This window comes from Canis aureus, chromosome X, assembly GCF_053574225.1.
Source record: "Canis aureus isolate CA01 chromosome X, VMU_Caureus_v.1.0, whole genome shotgun sequence".
Classification (NCBI taxonomy): domain Eukaryota; kingdom Metazoa; phylum Chordata; class Mammalia; order Carnivora; family Canidae; genus Canis; species Canis aureus.
In genome coordinates this window covers 64,051,611-64,069,551 of record NC_135649.1, presented here as the reverse complement: position 1 = coordinate 64,069,551, position 17,941 = coordinate 64,051,611, and the positions used below count along the sequence as shown (strand labels likewise).

Sequence of the window (17,941 nt, the reverse complement as noted above, 5' to 3'; positions counted from 1 at the left end):
ACAATAGCAGAGATAAAAACAACCTAAATGTCCATCATCAGATGAATGAATAGATTAACTAGATATGGTACATACATACCTAATATGGAATATTATTCAGCCTTAAAAAGGAATGAAATTCTGATACATGCTCCAAAATGGATGAACATTGAGGACTTTATGCTAAATGAAATAAGCCAAACACATAAGGACAAATATTGTAGAATTCCACTTATATAGAAATATCTGGGCAGCCCTGGTGGCTCAGCGGTTTGGCTCAGCGGTTTAGCGCCACGCCTTCAGCCCAGGGCGTGATCCTGGAGACCCAGGATGGAGTCCCACGTCAGGCTCCCTGCATGGAGCCTGCTTCTCCCTCCGCCCCTGTCTCTGCCTCTCTCTCTCTCTCTCTCTCTCTCTCTCTCTCTGTGTGTGTCTCTCATGAATAAATAAATAAAATCTTTAAAAAAAAAAGAAATATCTAAGATAGTTAAAATTAGAGACAGAAAGTGAAATGGTAGTTACCAGGGACACAGGGGAGAGGGGAATGCAAAGTTACTCTTTAACAAGTTGAGTTTCAGTTTGAGATGACGAAAAAGTTCTAGAGTTGGACAGATGATGCAGAATATTGGGAGATACAGGGATTCTTTGTGGGGTAAAGGAAAAATGTTCCAAAATCAGAGAGCAATGATGGTGAATATATTTAATGCGCTTAATGCCCCTGAATTGTACAATTTCAAGTGGTTAAGATACTAGATTTTGCATTTTATCTTAACTAAAAAAAAGAGATATACAAATAACAAGGACGGAAACAGTAATATTTGTCCATTACCATTCTCCCTGTGAGCATAAGAAAAATCTCTAAAATCTGTTTTAAGAGTTCATAGGCATGCAAGTGTAAGCTAACTCCATATTTGCCATATTTGTTGCCAGGAAAATATATTTCTGTGATTTATTATTTTCGTGTTATTTTTAGTCTAAAAGCACTTAAGGGGGCAGCCCGGGTGGCTCAGGGGTTTAGCGCCACCTTTGGCCTAGGGTGTGATCCTGGAGACCCGGGATCAAGTCCCGCGTCAAACTCCCTGCATGGAATCTGCTTCTCCCTCTGCCTGTGTCTCTGCCTCTCTCTCTCTCTCTCGTAGATAAATAAAATATTTTTTTAAATAATATACATACATACATACATACATAAATGCACTTAAGGGCAGAATCTAAATTTTTCTGGTTTTATTAGGCTCAGTACCAAGAGTACCTACTTGGGCAAATAAACACTATTCAGAATTTGTATAAAAATGTCAACCTTAAGGGATCCCTGGGTAGCACAGCGGTTTGGCGCCTGCCTTTGGCCCAGGGCACGATCCTGGAGATCCGGGATTGAATCCCACATCGGGCTCCCTGCATGGAGCCTGCTTCTCCCTCTGCCTGTGTCTCTGCCTCTCTCTCTCTCTCTGTGACTATCATGAATAAATAAATAAAATCTTTTAAAAAAATGTCAACCTTAAAAAAAAATGTCAACCTTCCAAAACATTTAAGAAACAAAGAAGGGGGCACCTGGGTGGCTCAGTCAGTTAAGCATCTGACTTTGGTTCAAGTCATGATCTCAGGGTCCTGGGATCAAGCACCACATCAGACCCCCTGCTCAGCAGGGAGTCTGCCTCTCCCTCTTCCTCTGTCCCTGCCCCTACTCCTTCTCTGTCTCTTCTCAAATACATAAATAAAATCTTTAAAAAAAAAGAAACAATGAATACTTCCTGAAAGCAATATTACACTATATGTTAACTAGAATTTAAATAAAAAATTGAAAAGAAAAAAAAGACACAATGGAGGACTAAGAACATTCCAGCCTTTTTTTTTTTTTAACATAAAAGTAAAGAGGCACCTGGGTGGCACAGTACTTGAGCATCTGCCTTTGGCTCAGGTCATGATCCAGGGTCCTGGGATCAAGTCCCACATCAGGCTCCCTGGAAAGAGCCTGCTTCTCCCTCTGCCTGTCTCTGCCCCCTCTTTCTCTGTGTCTCTCATAAATAAAGAAATAAAATCTAAATATATATATATATCTCTATTAGAGCAAGTATACTTCTATTATATATATATAAGGTAAGGTGTAATTACATGTAAGGTCTAATTACTAAACCCTTCAACTGGGCAGCCCCGGTGGCGCAGCGGTTCGGCGCCGCCTGCAGCCTGAGGTGTGATCCTGGAGACCCGGGATCGAGTCCCACATCGGGCTCCCTGCATGGAGCCTGCTTCTCCCTCTGCCTGTGTCTCTGCCTCTCTCTCTCTCTCTCTCTCTGTGTCTATGAATAAATAAATAAAAAATCTTTTAAAAATTTTAAAAAATAAAAAAATAAACCCTTCGAGAAATGTTTCATCTTACCTCATACACTGATTTCTGCTTTAATAAATACAGTTCATTCCAACCATATACCACAACCCATCCTTCCCCAAAGGCACTGTTCAAAAAGCAAGAGGTGGGCAGCCCCGGTGGCACAGCAGTTTAGCGCTGCCTGCAGCCCGGGGTGTGGTCCTGGGGACCTGGGATAGAGTCCCACGTCGGGATTCCTGCATGGAGCCTGCTTCTCCCTCTGCCTGTGTCTCTGCCTCTCTCTCGTTCTCTCTGAATGAATAAATAAATAAATCTTTTTTATAAAAAAAGCAAGAGGCAAAGAATCTGGCAACATCAAGAAAGCAAAGCAAAATTTTATTCCTGTTGTAAGGAGTTGTAAGAAAAGGGTCTTTAAAAAAAAAGAGAAAGAAAAGGGTCTTTAGGTGAGAACAGTGGTTCTCTTTCTCTGCAGAAAAAAAATACAATTTTAAGACATTTAGATTTTAGAGACAGAAAACAGCACCTATTTCCACAATTCATCCTTCAAGTTAGGCAGGTAACCCTAGCTCCCATCCAGAATAATCAGGTTATTGCTTAGAATTCAGATGTCAGAGACATCATGGAATACACTAATAAGTGGGTGGCAATATTTAGGAACACAAGTCATTTAATTTTTTTAATATCTATTGGAATGGGGAAGAAGGAAGAAGTTCCCAAAAGTCATCCTTTCCTGCCTTGAAATTCCTTCTTTTACCCAAGTTCATTCTACCTGATTCAAATACTAAACTACTGTGTTCTTATACCATATATCAATAGCACTCTGCTGGTACTTAGCATCTGCTACTATACTTTAAGGGGGTATGGGAGTTAAACATATGTACGTCTATATTCTCCTAAATACATTCCTTGTCTAAAGGACTACATAAATAATTAATAAATAAATAAATGCTCTTAGTATTTTCAATAATTGACATCCTTAAAAAAAATAATTAACATACTTGAGTAGACTCAGATGTCACTCCATGCTCAAAATATTCAAAGGCTTCCCATGTTCATAAAGTATGAAACTCCTAGGCATAGCATTCAAAGCTCTCTGCAAAATAATTCACACATGACTTTCCAATCATACCACAACTCAGTTCAAAGAAGGTTCCCTTTCCCCTCTTCTACTGAATTTTCTTTTACTTCTCTTATAGTAATCAATACATTCTGCTTATAGTTCCTTGTTTAAAACTCAGAATACGGGGCAGCACAGGTGGCCCAGTGGTTTAGCGCTGCCTTCAGCCCAGGGCGTGATCTTGGAGACCCAGGATCCAGTCCCATGTCAGTTTCCCTGCATGGAGCCTGCTTCTCCCTCTGCCTGTCTCTGCCTCTCTCTCTGTGTCTCTCATGAATAAATAAATAAAATCTTTTAAAAAAAATAAAACTCAGAGTACTCTCTACTGTAGTATAAGCTCTTCAAAGAAGGAATTTGGTCTGGGTTCATCATTTTCCCATGTGGGAAATAACAAATTGCCTTGTACAGAGAAATAATAAATGTTTATTAAAATGGAGATAATGTCTGCTCAGGCATTCCTTAAAAGAAAAGAGTGGTGATTTGCTGAGCATTAAAAATATAACCCCGAAAAAAAAAAAAAACACAAAGCAACCCTGAAGTCATGTAGTACCCTCCAATATCTTCTCCTCAGTGTCTAAGTTGAGATATTCAATAAGCTGTATTGGATGTATTGATATAGTCAGCCTTTGAAAGAAATGTATTATTTCATATACTTAACAAATAACAAGTACGGTCACTTTAATATGAAACATTCACCCTTAAAAAAAAAAAAGAAACATTCACCCTTGATTCTCTATTTTTAGCAGACACTCAGAATACACAATGAAAATTCATAAATAGGGTGTTTTGTGGTTTTGAATTTTGGGGCTGCATGAAGATGGTGGAAAAAGGGAAAAGCAAAAAAAAAAAAAAAAGTAAGAGGTGGGCAAATTCTCTCCAATTCTATACAAATTAACCAAACCTAGCTTCAAATATCTAAGTTAAATGACAGAGAATGAGCTGATTGATAATCATATTAAAAGAAAATACAGGGGAGCGCGAGACCCGCCATTCGCTCGGCTCACGCCTTGGCCATCGCCGGAGTTGCTGCGGCCCGGGGAAGGAAGAGTAGGCCGGAGCTGGTGAGAACTCTTTTCCTGCCAAGATGTCTATTGGTGTGCCGATTAAAGTCCTTCACGAAGCCGAGGGCCACATCGTGACATGTGAGACAAACACTGGCGAGGTGTATCGTGGGAAGCTCATTGAGGCGGAAGACAACATGAACTGCCAGATGTCCAACATCACAGTCACATACAGAGATGGCCGAGTGGCACAGCTGGAGCAGGTGTACATCCGTGGCAGCAAGATCCGCTTTCTCATTTTGCCTGACATGCTGAAAAATGCACCCATGTTAAAGAGCATGAAAAACAAAAACCAAGGCTCAGGAGCTGGCCGGGGGAAAGCTGCTATTCTGAAAGCTCAAGTGGCTGCAAGAGGAAGAGGACGTGGAATGGGGCGTGGAAACATCTTCCAGAAGCGGAGATAAATTTATCTGTTGAACAGAACTTTGCTGTTATTTTTCCTTTTAGGTTATCTAAGGTTCAGAGGGGATGTGTGCTTATGTATATGTTCTAGCTTTTCTTTTCTTTTTTTTTTTTTTTTTTTTTTTTAATTTATTTATGATAGTCACAGAGAGAGAGAGAGAGAGGCAGAGACACAGGCAGAGGGAGAAGCAGGCTCCATGCACCGGGAGCCCAACGTGGGATTCGATCCCGGGTCTCCAGGATCGCGCCCTGGGCCAAAGGCAGGCGCTAAACCGCTGCGCCACCCAGGGATCCCCTGTTCTAGCTTTTCTTTTGACATCTTTCTCTTTAGATCAGGGGAAATGTTAAACTAAATAAATATGGTGGTGTTTTTAAAAAAAAATACATTTTAAAATATAGTAAAAGCAAAGATATTGTATGCCTCCTGATAAAATGTGCTGAGAAAGACACAACATCACTTCATAGTATTTCTAGCAAAATACATGACTACAAGGAAATATCAGACAAACCCAAATTAACTACCTTATGTTCTTCAAAAATATGTAAGGGGTAAAAAAAAAAAAAAAAACAAGGCGCAGTGCTCCAAAGAAAAGATTAAAGAGACATGACAATGAATTGCAATGCATGCTCCAGAATTAGATGCTGGGTAAGAATAAAAGAAATTTTTGTCTTTCACTAGAAAGGACATTATGAAGCAACTGGCAAAATATAAGTAATGTCTGTAGATTAGAAACAGTATTGTATGGAGGTCCCTGGCTTAGTCTGTGAAGTATGTGAGACTTGATCTCAGGGTTACTGAGTTAAAGCCCCAAGTTGGATATAGAGATTGCTTAAAAATAAAATCTTAGGGAACCTGGGTAGCTTAGTCAGTTAAACAGCTGCCTTCAGCTCAGATCATGATCTCGGGGTCCTGGGATCAAGCCCTGCATTGGTCTCCCTGCTCAGCAGGGAGGCTGCTTCTCCCTCTCTTTCTGCCCCTTTCCCCCACTAGTGTGCACATGTGCTTGCTCTCTTTCTCAAATAAAATCTTTTTTAAAAAAATCTTTAAAAAAATGAAATGTATCAATATTAATTTCTAATTTTGCTAACTATACTGAGGCTATGTAAGAGAATATTTCTATTTTGGGAAATACATACTGTATTAAAGTATTCAAAAAAATAATAAATAAATATGTATGTATGCATGTATGTATTCAGGGGTAAAGGAGCATGTCTGCAATTTAATCTCAAATGACTCAAAATAATATAGAAAGGGACGCCTAGGTGGCTCAGTGGTTGAGCATCTGCCTTTGGCCCAAGGCGTGATCCTAGTCCTGGGATCAAGTCCCACACTGGGCTCCCTACGGTGAGCCTGCTTCTCCCTCTGCCTATATGTCTCTTCCTCTCTCTCTGTGCATCTCACGAATAAATAAATGAAATCTTAAAAGTAATAATAATAATAATAATAATAATATAGACATAATGATAAATCAAATGTAAAAAATTACTAATTGCTGAATCTGGGTGAATGGCCTATAAGAATCTGCATACCATTTTTGCAAATTAAGTCTGAATTTATATTTTTTAACTTTTTATTTTGAAATATAGTAAGAAGAAGATGATTATCTCCTTGAAGGTAGATCAGATTCATCTCCTGAAGTTACAGTTATTAAAAACATTTTTAAAAATCATTCAATAAAATATTGCATGAGATCAATGAGACATTGAGTAGAAAGTTGTTTTAAGTAAATGTCTTTGGGGACACCTGGGTGGCTCAGCAGTTGAGCGTCTGCCCTCGGCTCAGGGCATGATCCTAGAGTCACAGGATCGAGTCCCATATCAGGCTCCCTGCATGGAGCCTGCTTCTCCCTCTGCCTATGTCTCTGCCTCTCTCTCTCTGTCTCTCATGAATAAATAAATAAAATCTTTTTTAAAAAATACCAAATGTATTTTTATGGGAATAGGACTAATTTACTAACCAAAATGTATATTAATACAAATTTTTTTGAAGTATAATATAAGCTCCATGGGGACAAGGCTTTAATTTGTCTTGTTCATCTAAGCAGTACTTTGAGAACAGTTCTTGGCACATGACAATAGTAATCAGTAATAACTAATATTTGAGTAATCAGTATATCCCAGACACTAATCTAAGAGCTTTGTGTCCTCTGACTCATTTAAACTTCACACAGCCAAAAAAAAAAAAAAAACTTCACACAACCCAAGAAATATCTGGTGAATGAATTAGTTCTTTTTGCAGGATGACAGTTACAGTCAGTTCTGAAATCACATACCACGAGTTCCTAAAAATCAACAGGTTATGCAAAATTGTGCAATAAACGCCATAGGATTCACAGGGAAAATGGGGTTAGAAGCACAACACTCAAAAAACTTCATCAGTAATACAATTTTTTTTAAGATTTTATTTATTTATTCATGAGAGATAACAGAGAAAGAGGTAGAGACATAGGCAGAGGGAGAAGCAGGCTCCTCACAGGGAGCCCAATGCAGGACTCAATCCCGGATCCCAAGATCCTGCCCTGAGCCAAAGGCAGACACTAAACCGCTGAGCCACCCAGGCGTCCCTAGTGACACAATTTTTAAAAAGATAGAAACCTAACAAAAATGACAGCACAATTTTACACAGTTTACACATGAGGAGATTAAGAAATACACAAACAACAATAAATATAGCACTTTACCTTGAAAAAGACCTGAAGTTTGCTTGTGGAAGTACATCATAAGGACTGCAGCTCATGAATTACTGTGAAATGATGGAAGGAGGGTTATCTGAAATCGGGTGGAAAACTGTAACAAAAGATGTGGATAGGAGTGGCTTATAACACAAGGGGTGCACTGAGCTAGCCAACAAATGTTTGAGGTGTGAGTTGTGTGCATGTATATGCATATATTTAATGCAGTTCAGTTCAGCTGGGTATAGTTTCCTGCATTCACCTAGGGAAAACTTTCTATAAAGGACCAGATAGTAAATATTTTAGGCTCTGTGGGCCCAGAGGTCTTTGTTGCAACTATCCAACTCTGAGATTGTAGTACAAAAGCAGCCACAGACAATATAAATAAATGGGCTTGGGTGTGTTCCAACAGAATTTTATTTACAAAAACAGGCCACTGGTTGATGGTCATAATTGGCTGATCCCTGGCCCTGCAGGCAAAATCCTGCATAAGAAAATGCAAAATTTGTCTTATGCTCAAGTTGTTCCCCAATGTATCAATCTTGTTGGAACAAAGATGCATTTTCAAAACAAACATCATAGTAGAACCATGTTTGGAATGCTATCATATAAACCAAAAATAATATAATTTAAATAAGCAAAATAACAAATCTAGTATTACATGAAAATAAATTATTTTTTATTTTGGACCTTATAAATCAATTATTTTCCAAAAGTCAACTGACCACATCAAATGACCAAAATAAGACAAATAAGGATAGACTTCAAACAATCATAGTCTATCAAAATCTGTGCATTAAATTCTACACAAGCTTTAAGAAAAGTGGAAAATAGGAGCACCTGGGTGGCTCAGTGGTTGTGTGTCTGCCTTTGGCTCAGGTCATGATCCCAGGATCCTGGGATCAAGTCTCGCATCGGGCTCCCTCCTGGGAACCTGCTTCTTCCTGTGCCTATGTCTCTGCCTCTGTGTGTCTCTCATGAATAAATAAATGAAATTTTTTAAAAAGTGGAAAATACTTTTGACAGTTCTTCTAAAATGAAATTATCAGGCTCATTTACAAAGGGCACATGTGGCTTTTATAAGATCATCAAACCACAAAGTTAACACCAGAAGATGTATAAGTTCTGGACATCTAATGTATAGCATGATGACTATAGTTAACTATACTGTATTACATACTTGAAAGTTGCTAGAGAGTAGATTTTATTTTTTTAATTTATTTTTTATTGGTGTTCAATTTACCAACATACAGAATAACCCCCAGTGCCCGTTACCCATTCACTCCCACCCCCCCGCCCTCCTCCCCTTCTACCACCCCTAGTTCGTTTCCCAGAGTTAGCAGCAGTCTTTACGTTCTGTCTCCCTTTCTGATATTTCCCACACATTTCTTCTCCCTTCCCTTATATTCCCTTTCACTATTATTTATATTCCCCAAATGAATGAAAACATATAATGTTTGTCCTTCTCGGACTGACTTACTTCACTCAGTGAGAGTAGATTTTAAATATTCTCACCATAAAAAAAAATGGTTATGAGGTAAGGAATGTGTTAACTAACCTTATTGTGATAAACATTTCAAAATATATACATGTATCAAATCATCATGTTGTATACCTTAAGCTTACATAATTTTGTATGCCAATTATATATCAATAAAGCTGGGGGAAAATATACTAATTGCACAATAATTACACAATATTTGCCCAGGAATTGAGTTAAAAATTTTAAGTTGACCTGCTTCCAAAGAGAAAACACTAATATATACAACAATCCTTTGCTCAAGCTGCTCTATCTCACATCTAGAATCTCCCCCAGGATTCTTTGTCAAAACCCATCCTACAAGGGCCAGATTCAATACTTTCTCTATAAAGCCCTCCCTGGACTCCCATCAGAAATATCCTCCTACTCTGAATTTAGTTTTTACCTACTATATCATTTATCACTTTATATTCTGCTTCAAAATTATTTGTGTACATGTCTAATTTCCTCTGCTATATGGAAAATAAGACTAATCTTCAGCCATACTAATCCCTCTCCCTGGGCAGCTCTTTTTCAAAACAGCCAACCCTTCACTGCTAACTCCATCTTCAAGATCCAAAATCCTCTGTAAAACTTTCCTAGACATCCCCAAAATTAGGCTTTCTTTCATTTCTGATACCCAGTAAAATCAATATACTTCCACTTTAGCACTGTTTTTTTACCTGCTTATTTACCTAGTATCTCCCTCTAGATTTAAGAATGCCATAAGAAGGTGGGAATTTGGGATCCCTGGGTGGCGCAGCGGTTTGGCGCCTGCCTTTGGCCCAGGGCGCGATCCTGGAGACCCGGGATCAAATCCCACGTCGGGCTCCCAGTGCATGGAGCCTGCTTCTCCCTCTGCCTGTGTCTCTGCCTCTCTCTCTCTCTCTCTCTCTGACTATCGTAAATTAAAAAATAAAAATAAAGGATAAAAAAAAAGAAGGTGGGAATTTTCCTATTAAACTTTGCATGCCCTAGCACAGTGCTGGCCCCTAGTTGATACTCAAGTATTTGATCAACTAATAACACATTCTCCCAAAATATTAAGTATAGGATATAAATACATGAACATCACTGCCATTCCAATAATTTCTTAAGCAAATATTGTACAGAACAGTTAACAAGAAAGCTGGACTATAGATACCAAGACAAAACTGAAAGACACAGATGCTTGGGTGGCTCCCTGCATGGAGCCTGCTTCTCCTTCTGCCTATGCCTCTGCCTATGCCTCTGCCTCTAATGAATAAATAAATAAAAATCTTTAAAAAAAACCCTGAAAGACAAAGTCTCAAGACACAGGATCTGAAAATAGTGGCTATAGCGCACAATTCAAAGAATCTTTTCCCAGGGCAAAAAGCACAATTGGCCAGAATAAAGGTCTTTTCAGTAGTAGGTGCCTGGACGGTACAGCCAGTTGAGCATCCAACTCTTGGTTTCAGCTCAGGCTGTGATCTCAGGATTGTGAGATCAAGCCCCACAAGCTCCACCTGAGACTCCCTCCCTCTCACTCTGTCCCTCCTCCCCCATGCTCTCTAAAATAAGTAAATAAATCTTTAAACAAAAGGGGCAGGGGCTCCTGGGTGGCTCAGTGGTTGAGCATCTCCCTTCAGCTCAGGTCATGATCCCGGGGTCCTGGATGGAGTTCCGTATCAGGCTCCCGATGGGGAGCCTGCTTCTCCCTCCGTGCCTCTCCCTCTGTGTCTCTCATGAATAAATAAATGAAATCCTTAAAAAGAAAAGAAAAAGGGCAGGAATATAATATACTGGATATAATATTTCAAAATAAAGGGATCCCTGGGTGGCGCAGCGGTTTGGCGCCTGCCTTTGGCCCAGGGCGCGATCCTGGAGACCCGGAATCGAATCCCACGTCGGGCTCCCGGTGCATGGAGCCTGCTTCTCCCTCTGCCTGTGTCTCTGCCTCTCTCTCTCTCTCTGTCTCTCTGTTACTATCATAAATAAATAAAAATTAAAAAAAAAAAAACAAAAAAAAAAAACAAAATAGAACATATTCTGAGCCACAATTTTTTTTAAGATTTTATTTTATTTAATCATGAGAGATACAGAGCAGGAGAGAGAGAGGCAGAGACACAGGCAGAGGGAGAAGCAGGCTCCATGCAGGGAGCCCGATGTAGGACTCGATCCCGGATCTCCAAGATCAAGCCCTGGGCTGCAGGCAGCGCTAAACCGCTGCGCCACCCGAGGTGCACCTGAGCCACAATTATTAACAAACTTCTCAGCAAAAACTGTTTTGTTTCCAGTATTTGCACAAATATTTGCACATGATACTATGACAGAATATATCAGCAACAAAAGGCCTGTATCCTTACGATGGAAATTTTAAGACAAAAAAAAAAAATGCGTATGTGGCTAAAGAAACTTCCCTTCATCTGGGATCCCTGGGTGGCGCAGCGGTTTGGCGCCTGCCTTTGGCCCAGGGCACGATCCTGGAGACCCGGGATCGAATCCCACATCGGGCTCCCGGTGCATGGAGCCTGCTTCTCCCTCTGCCTGTGTCTCTGCCTCTCTCTCTCTCTCTGTGACTATCATAAAATAAATTTTAAAAAAATTAAAAAAAAAAGAAACTTCCCTTCATCAATACCCTTCTTCCTACCTCCCAAAGTAAAATAAAAAGTGATCAACATTCACATAAGCAGACTACTTTTTATTTTTTTTTAATTCCATGCCCAACATGGGGCTCAAACACAACCCTGAGATCAAGACTGATGTGCTCTACTGACTGAGCCAGCCAGGTGCCCCCATTTTTTTTAAATAACCTTATAGAACATCTAGTACAGGTTCATTGTGTAAATGACAAAGCTGAAGCCTGGAAAGGGTAAATTTGTCCAAGGTTCTACCATCAGTTAAGCAACAGAGCTATACCTAGAAAACCCAGGTTGGGCTCAGAGTTCAGTGTTCATTCCTCTACACGAGTAGTTCTGAAACTTTTAATCTCAGGACTTCTTTACACTCTTAAAACAGTTAAAAATTAGCAAAGACCACAAAGAGCTTTAGTTTATTGCCTTTTAGGAACCACTGTTATAACCATGTTCCTCATTCCTCTACAACTGCAAGCTTTATCAATATCAAACTTACTCCCATTTTACACATGGAGAAATGGAGAATAAATATCTTCCATGTCAGCTATCAAGCCAATCATAAGATAAACGTTAGCATACAGGTACAGAGAAATCTTAAATGCTCCTTTTACTGTCGTAATATATTCAACATTCCTAAAAGAAGATCTAAACATCATTTTCCAATGGCTTAAACCATTTGAACGGTTTTTGCCAATGTTCAAGAGAACATTCAAGTTCTGGAGCAAAGGACTTCATGTAAACCCAAGAACTGTCTGATACAATCCATAAATTTATTCAGACTCCAAAAGTGAAACAGACACATAAATACACACTATTTCTTGCACAAAAAATTATTTCATACACCTGCTTCTACACAGAAATTCCTGTAAGTACTACATTAATCTCTCTAGAAATACATTATATAACTGAAAGCTTATGGTCAACTAATACCAAAGGTTGCCAATAATGAGAATTGGCATGATCAAAATTAAAGTCACAAACATCTTTCTTTTCACCCAATCAGCAACATAACCAAACAACTGGTATTTAAATGCTTTCAAAACCTTTATAAAAACTGCATGTACTCCCCCTCCACAGCCTGGCTTTAATACTTTCCACTTAGTAGGAATGCAAATATTTCACAGATAACATTTTTCAAAATTTCACAATTAGGTTAGTATGCAATGATTGTGAATTACTAACCTAACAGATATTTTCTAAAACATTTTCCCAGCATCTCTCCATTTAGATAACTTCTGCCTTTTAAAATTTAAGCCTAGGGATCCCTGGGTGGCACAGCGGTTTAGCGCCTGCCTTTGGCCCAGGGCGCGATCCTGGAGACCCGGGATCGAATCCCACGTCAGGCTCCCGGTGCATGGAGCCTGCTTCTCCCTCTGCCCCTCTCTCTCTCTCTCTCTGTGACTATCATAAATAAATAAAAATTTAAAAAAATAATAAAAAAATAAAATTTAAGCCTATAAAAAATATAAAATAAAATAAAATAAAATTTAAGCCTTTGGGGTGCCTGACTGGCTCGGTTGGTGGAACATGTGACTCTTTATCTCAGGGTTGTGAGTTCAAGCCCCACATTGGGCACAGACTTTACTTAAAAATGAATAAATTAATTAAAAAATAAAATAGGGGCAGCATGGGTGGCTCAGTGGATTGGCGCCGCCTTTGGCCCAGGGTCCTGGAGACCCGGGATCGAGTCCCATGTTGGGCTCCCTGCAGGGAGCCTGCTTCTCTCTCTGCCTGTGTCTCTGCCTCTCTCTCTCTCTCTCTCTCTCTCTCTCTCATGAATGAATGAATGAATAAATAAAAATATTTATAAATAAATAAATAAAATTTAAGACCAATTACAAGTTATACTGCTTTCAGCTTTTCAAATAATCAGCTGCCATAAGGATTAGAATGACAAGTTCTGGGATGCTTGGGTGGCTTAGTCAGTTAAGTGTCTGCCTTTGGCTCAGGTCACTATCCTGAGGTCCTGGGATGAAGTCTGCATTGGGCTCCCTGCTTAGTGGGGAATCTGCTTCTCCCTCTCCCTCTGCCACCCCCACGCTTGTGTGCTCTATCTCAAATAAAATCATAAAAAAAGAATGTCAAGTCCCCTCAAATCTCTGACCTTCATACAAAAATGAAGTTTATCTGTCAATAATAAGCTCATCTTTCATAATGACAAATATTTCAAGCCAATCTTATTTAAAATAAAATACACAGGGACACCTGGGTGGCTCAGCAGTTGAGCATCTGCCTTCGGCTCAGGGCATGATCCCGGGGTCCTAGGATCGAGTCCCACATCGGGCTCCCTGCATGGAGCCTGCTTCTCCCTCTACCTATGTCTCTGCCTCTATCTCATGAATAAATAAATAAATCTTTAAAAAAATAAAATACATAACTCTTTAAAAACATAAATAAATAATAATAAAACCTTTTAAAGACTGAGCCACTGATTTTTCAGCGTATGTTTAGCCAGGTCATCAGTTTATTTCCTTCTCTTTTTGCCTTTTGGCTATTCTTTGACCACAGAATCATAGAAAATTTCTTTTTTTAGGAACACTAGTAAAAATCAGAACAAATCTTTGCTCCTATTTTTAAGTGCTCAACAAAAATTCTGATACAGAAAAAATCTGAACTACTGTGCAAAATAAAATTAATGACAATGTATATAATTGCTCTTATTATTTCTATCTCACATTAGGAGAGAATCAAGAGTGATTCAGTATTGTGGGTTGAACTCACTACCTGTCATATTATCCTTTGACTATGATTATGACTTGGGATGAAGGACACCTCAGCCTGAGACAGTTCTGAACACCCACTTGGAGCTCTTTCACAGTAAATAATCAGGGAGCATCATACATTTTTAAATTCACATTTATATATGTGGTCCTTTACAGGGGTTTTTCATGCAGTTTATGACTCTACTGGAATTAAGGTTTCAGTTATTCTCATTATCTCATCTATACATACAATGCAAAATATTGTAACAGCTACAAACTCTAAGACCTACAACAAATAACCACAATAGCAGCCAACATGAAGTTCTTCCATTGTAATACTTGGGCTAAATTAAAATGATCATAATCACATTAGTCACGGAAGCTCAAGGGGGCATTAATGCCTTGTGGTTAAGAACATAAATTCTAGGGCAGCCCTGGTGGCACAGCGGTTTAGTGCCGCCTGCAGGCTGGGGTGTGATCCTGGAGACCCTGGATGAGTCCCCACATCGGGCTCCCTGCATGGGGCCTGCTTCTCCCTCTGCCTGTGTCTCTGCCTTTCTCTCTCGCTCTGTGTCTCTCATGAATAAAAAATAAAATCTTAAAAAAAAAAGAACATAAATTCTAGAGTCAAGACTAGGTTAAATTCTAGCTCCACCAGTTACAAGCCATATAGCTTTAGTCAAGTTCTTTGACTCTATGCCTCAGTTTACTCCTCAGCTGTAAAATGAGAAACACGAAGTACCTAACTGATAGGGTTGTTTTGAGAATTAGGATTATACAGGTGAAGGTCAAGAGCACGCACTCTTCAAGACCAATTTAAAAAAAAAAACTGTTCCTGGCATAAAATGAATGAAGTCTCCTTTTCCTGAGACTTTCAGTAAAATCTAGAGGTTAAATTTAACTGTAAGGTACATCTTTCACGTAAACAAACTTGAGCACCTAACACCCAGCCAACAAGTTGTACTGGCTACTTCTTAGTACCCAAAACCCTATAAATAAAGATTTACTGTAGTTGGACCAATTAACATAAATTCAGAAACCAAAGACGAGAATCTTTACACAGCTAGGGACCTAGAACCTAAGAACTAAAGTATATTTTCTCTTCAGGGGAAGGAAAACATCTTCTATCTACTGCTTATTAATGTAGAAAAATAGGCGTAAGTGTCACAGGCTCATACCCAAATTCTACATGCTAGGTAAAGTGCACTAAAAAGCTTAAACTGTCACAATACTTACTCAAAGGCAAATTTTGCCAACTACCAATGCAATTCTGATCCATGCTCCCTGTAGTTTTATTTTGCCACTAGGCGCCAAGGATACGTTTCTGAGCAGAAAAATTACTTAATTCACAAGGGATGAAAAGTCAGATGTCAAACAGCCTGAAAAGCAAGCCAGCCAGCCACCTGTGTAAAAGTAGTACACATTTCATATTAACAACTTATATTTTTAGACACTATCAAGAGGCAAATCAGAAGCGCAAGAGAAAAACAACCTCAACCTAATAAACGTGCTTGATTGGTAAGAGGCCTGCCAGGCAGGCACAGCTTCCCTTGCAATAAATCTTCCCATCGACCCACATTAACCTGCTCCTCGCTCCTCATTCCTAACGGAATAAATTTTTTAAAAGTAGGGTCTGATTACTTTTGCTAGAAATTTGCCCAGAAAGTGGAGAAAGATTTGAGATCTGCCTTACCACCCATTAACACTGGACTTCACAAAAAGTATACTGGGGTATACCCTGCATAGTACCGCCTTGCCTAGAGATAAATCCAAGGATACCCTTTAGGATCGGTAGTAGAGAAGGAACGTGAAAAGCTAGCGAGACCCACTTGTTCAACCCAAAAAAAGAGCTTGTCCCCAGGGGCTGCAGAAAAAAAAAAAAAATCCGCAAAGCTGAGGTATTTCCCTTCTCCTGCTATCCAAACGCCACTAAGTCGTCCCAGAATCTCACATCCTCCCTCCCGCCCGCCCCTCCCCCCCTCCCCCCCCCCCAACCTCCTCTCCTTCCCAACGCAGTTTCCAGGCCTAAAGATTAGGAAGAACGACCGGGATACCAAATCCGCCTCCGACTTACGGGTCTCAATTCCACAGGCACCAAAGAATAAACTACACGAGGGCAACTAAGCTTCATCGGTTCGGGGAGGTTGAAGGAAGAGCCCAACACCCCAGGCCGCGCCCCCCCCACCCCCACCCCGGGTTAGAGCCTACCGCCGAAACTCCGAAACCCTTCTCTCCTAAAAGAGAAAACGATATCTTTCCGCTAAGCAACACACAAGCCTAACTCACCAAGCCAAAGCTTTCCCAAACACACTACTCAGAAAGCGCATAGGCCCGGACCGCTAGGACCCGTGAGACGGGGTTGTATTTTACCTCATGGGCTCAGCAGTCATGTTTTCACTTCAACGCCTTGTAGCTTCAACGACCGTAGGAGCGCCGCTTTGCGCTCTCCGGCCCTGGGTTACAACAGAAATGCAATGGACTCTTAGTCGTCACTATAGCTGGTGCTGGATCCTCCCCACAGCTCAAAGGCCGCTACCACTGCCCCCGCCGCAGGAGCCGCGGAAACAAAGCGACGCTGCCGCCGCCGCCATTTTGTTGGGCCGAGGCTCAGGCAGAAGAATTGGCGCGTCCTCCCTCTTCTTCTTTCCGTTACCCATTGGCTACCTCTTCCACAGCTCAGACTCTTATTGGCTACTGAAATTCACCTTCTTTGGGGGCCTGTTGCTAAGGCGGTCTACGTCATTTGATCCCCTCCACCTTTTCATAGGGGCTCCGATTCAATCCCAATGACCTGAAAGTGCTAGTGACGTATTTTGACTTTGTTCTGAAAATGCTTTTTGATCCATTCGCTTTTCTTTGACATAATGACGAAACAATAACAGCAATTTACATTTACTGAGAGTGTAGTATATACCCAACACTATGCTAATCCTTTATCCGGATTATCTCATGTAATCCCTATTCTCTTTGAGGCACACAGACCCTTGTTAACTACATTTTCCAGATGAGGAAACCAAAACACAAAGTCTCACAGTAGTAGAGCCAAGATTCAGACCAGAAACCACATTCTTAAACACTAATCTGTATGACCATCCTATATATTTTCTTTTCTATGTTCTAGATTATGATCAAGTTCTTTACGTTTCTAGCCAGCATGCTTACAAAAATATATATAAAACCAACTTGAAATCTTCATGCAGTTCTTCCAATACTGAATAAAATCGAAACTGCCAACTGAAACACACACGATCGTTTTCCGAATCTGATGTAAAGTTTAGCTTACAAACCAACCAATCAAGGTCTATTTTCTCCTCATTACAGAAGTTTGGCTGAATGATCTCTAAAAAGCCTTTCCAGTTTTCATGTTCTCTAATTTAATAGTCCACTACTAATGTCTGCAAGTCACAAATTAGTTTTCAAAATTGAATAGTTTCTAATTTTATTTCCAAATTTATTCTGACATATATAGTTTAGTTCATTTAATTTTCTTGAAATTTGAAAATGCTCCCATTGTATTTAGGTGAAAGAGTTACTGCTTTCCACTGAAATAGCAAATAGTGAGCCTTTTT

At 39.9% G+C, this 17,941-nt stretch overlaps 2 protein-coding genes across 10 annotated transcripts in view; one reads left to right on the top strand and one right to left on the bottom strand.

Moving 5' to 3' along the window:
* Nucleotides 1–16,999, bottom strand: part of ATRX (ATRX chromatin remodeler) — a 328,475-nt gene extending 311,476 nt beyond the window's left edge. For 4 of the 9 annotated variants that reach the window (XM_077888253.1, XM_077888256.1, XM_077888258.1 and 1 more), the window contains exons 1-2: nt 16,743–16,998; nt 7,564–7,625 (exon numbers count right to left, since the gene is read on the bottom strand). In XM_077888253.1, the coding sequence (XP_077744379.1) occupies nt 7,564–7,619 (56 nt within the window). In that variant the 5' untranslated portion in view covers nt 7,620–7,625; nt 16,743–16,998. Of the gene's footprint in view, nt 1–7,563; nt 7,626–16,742 lie in introns of all 9 variants that reach the window. The other 5 variants (XM_077888250.1, XM_077888255.1, XM_077888252.1 and 2 more) reach the window with 2 other exon arrangements.
* On the top strand, nt 4,391–4,990 carry LOC144307670 (small nuclear ribonucleoprotein Sm D3). Its single transcript, XM_077887606.1, has one exon. It carries the CDS (start codon nt 4,504–4,506, stop codon nt 4,882–4,884), a length of 381 nt encoding a protein of 126 aa, XP_077743732.1. The 5' UTR covers nt 4,391–4,503; the 3' UTR covers nt 4,885–4,990.
* Nucleotides 17,000–17,941: the final 942 nt, after the last annotated feature.